The 784-nt window shown below is 58.3% G+C and overlaps 1 protein-coding gene across 1 annotated transcript in view; it reads right to left on the reverse strand.

The window, feature by feature from the left end:
• Positions 1–532: 532 nt before the first annotated feature.
• LOC104388639 (chromosome unknown open reading frame, human C1orf186) overlaps positions 533–784 on the reverse strand; it is a 3,025-nt gene continuing 2,773 nt past the window's right edge. Inside the window, exon 5 of the mRNA XM_009997524.1 lies at positions 533–726. Coding sequence (XP_009995826.1) covers positions 533–726 — 194 coding nt within the window. The remainder of the gene's footprint in view (positions 727–784) is intronic.

Here is a 784-nt window from a genome sequence, read left to right on the forward strand (position 1 = left end):
GCATTCCTGACAGCTCTGAGGGAGACAGGGACTTGGAAAGATTTGGAGCATCAAAGGGAAAGGGGTGCAGGGGAGGGAGATGAATGAGAGTTTGTTGGGCAGCAAGGGCAAAGCTGGAGGAGAAACTGTATTTGAGAGGATTTGGTGACAGATCAGCACAGCCAGCCTGGTCAGAGATGTCTGGGGGGGTGTTTTGAAGACCTCTGCATTTCCCTCCCCGAACAACATCCCACTGGGAAGGCAGGGAGGGGATGTTCCATTTGCTTTTCACAAAATGAGGCAAAGGGCAGTCACAGGAAACCAGAGCACCCATTCCAGGCTGGGCAGGAGGAGCACTTCCCAGTGCCACCCCACAGCTGCACCTCAGGGAAAGGCCAAGCAAGCTGTGTGTGTGTCCCAAGGACTGAGCTGGCAGGAGTCAGCACTGACCTGGGCACGGGGAAGGGTGAGCCCTGATCCAAGGGCTGCCAAGAGCTTTGTGCTTCTCCCCATCCAGGGGACAGTTGCAGCCAAGTCCCCACCAGCCCGGCAGTCACAGCTTCACCTCGCTGTACTCGATGGAGGCCACGGGGCTGGGGCAGGGCCAGAAATCTGCTTTCCTCTTCTTGGGGTCCACGTTGATGTAGTCTGCCCCAGTCTTCATGTTCTCATAGTCTGCAGCAGAGCCTGGACCCCGGCCCGGCCCCGGGAACACCAGGGATGTGTAGTTCAGGTTTGCTTCTGAGCGAGGACCCTGCAGGGCAGACACCAACCCCAGCTGAGCCCCCGGGGGTGGCTTTTCCTT

Source organism: Chaetura pelagica, unplaced genomic scaffold, assembly GCF_000747805.2.
Source record: "Chaetura pelagica isolate M959 unplaced genomic scaffold, ChaPel_1.0 scaffold215, whole genome shotgun sequence".
NCBI lineage: Eukaryota > Metazoa > Chordata > Aves > Apodiformes > Apodidae > Chaetura > Chaetura pelagica.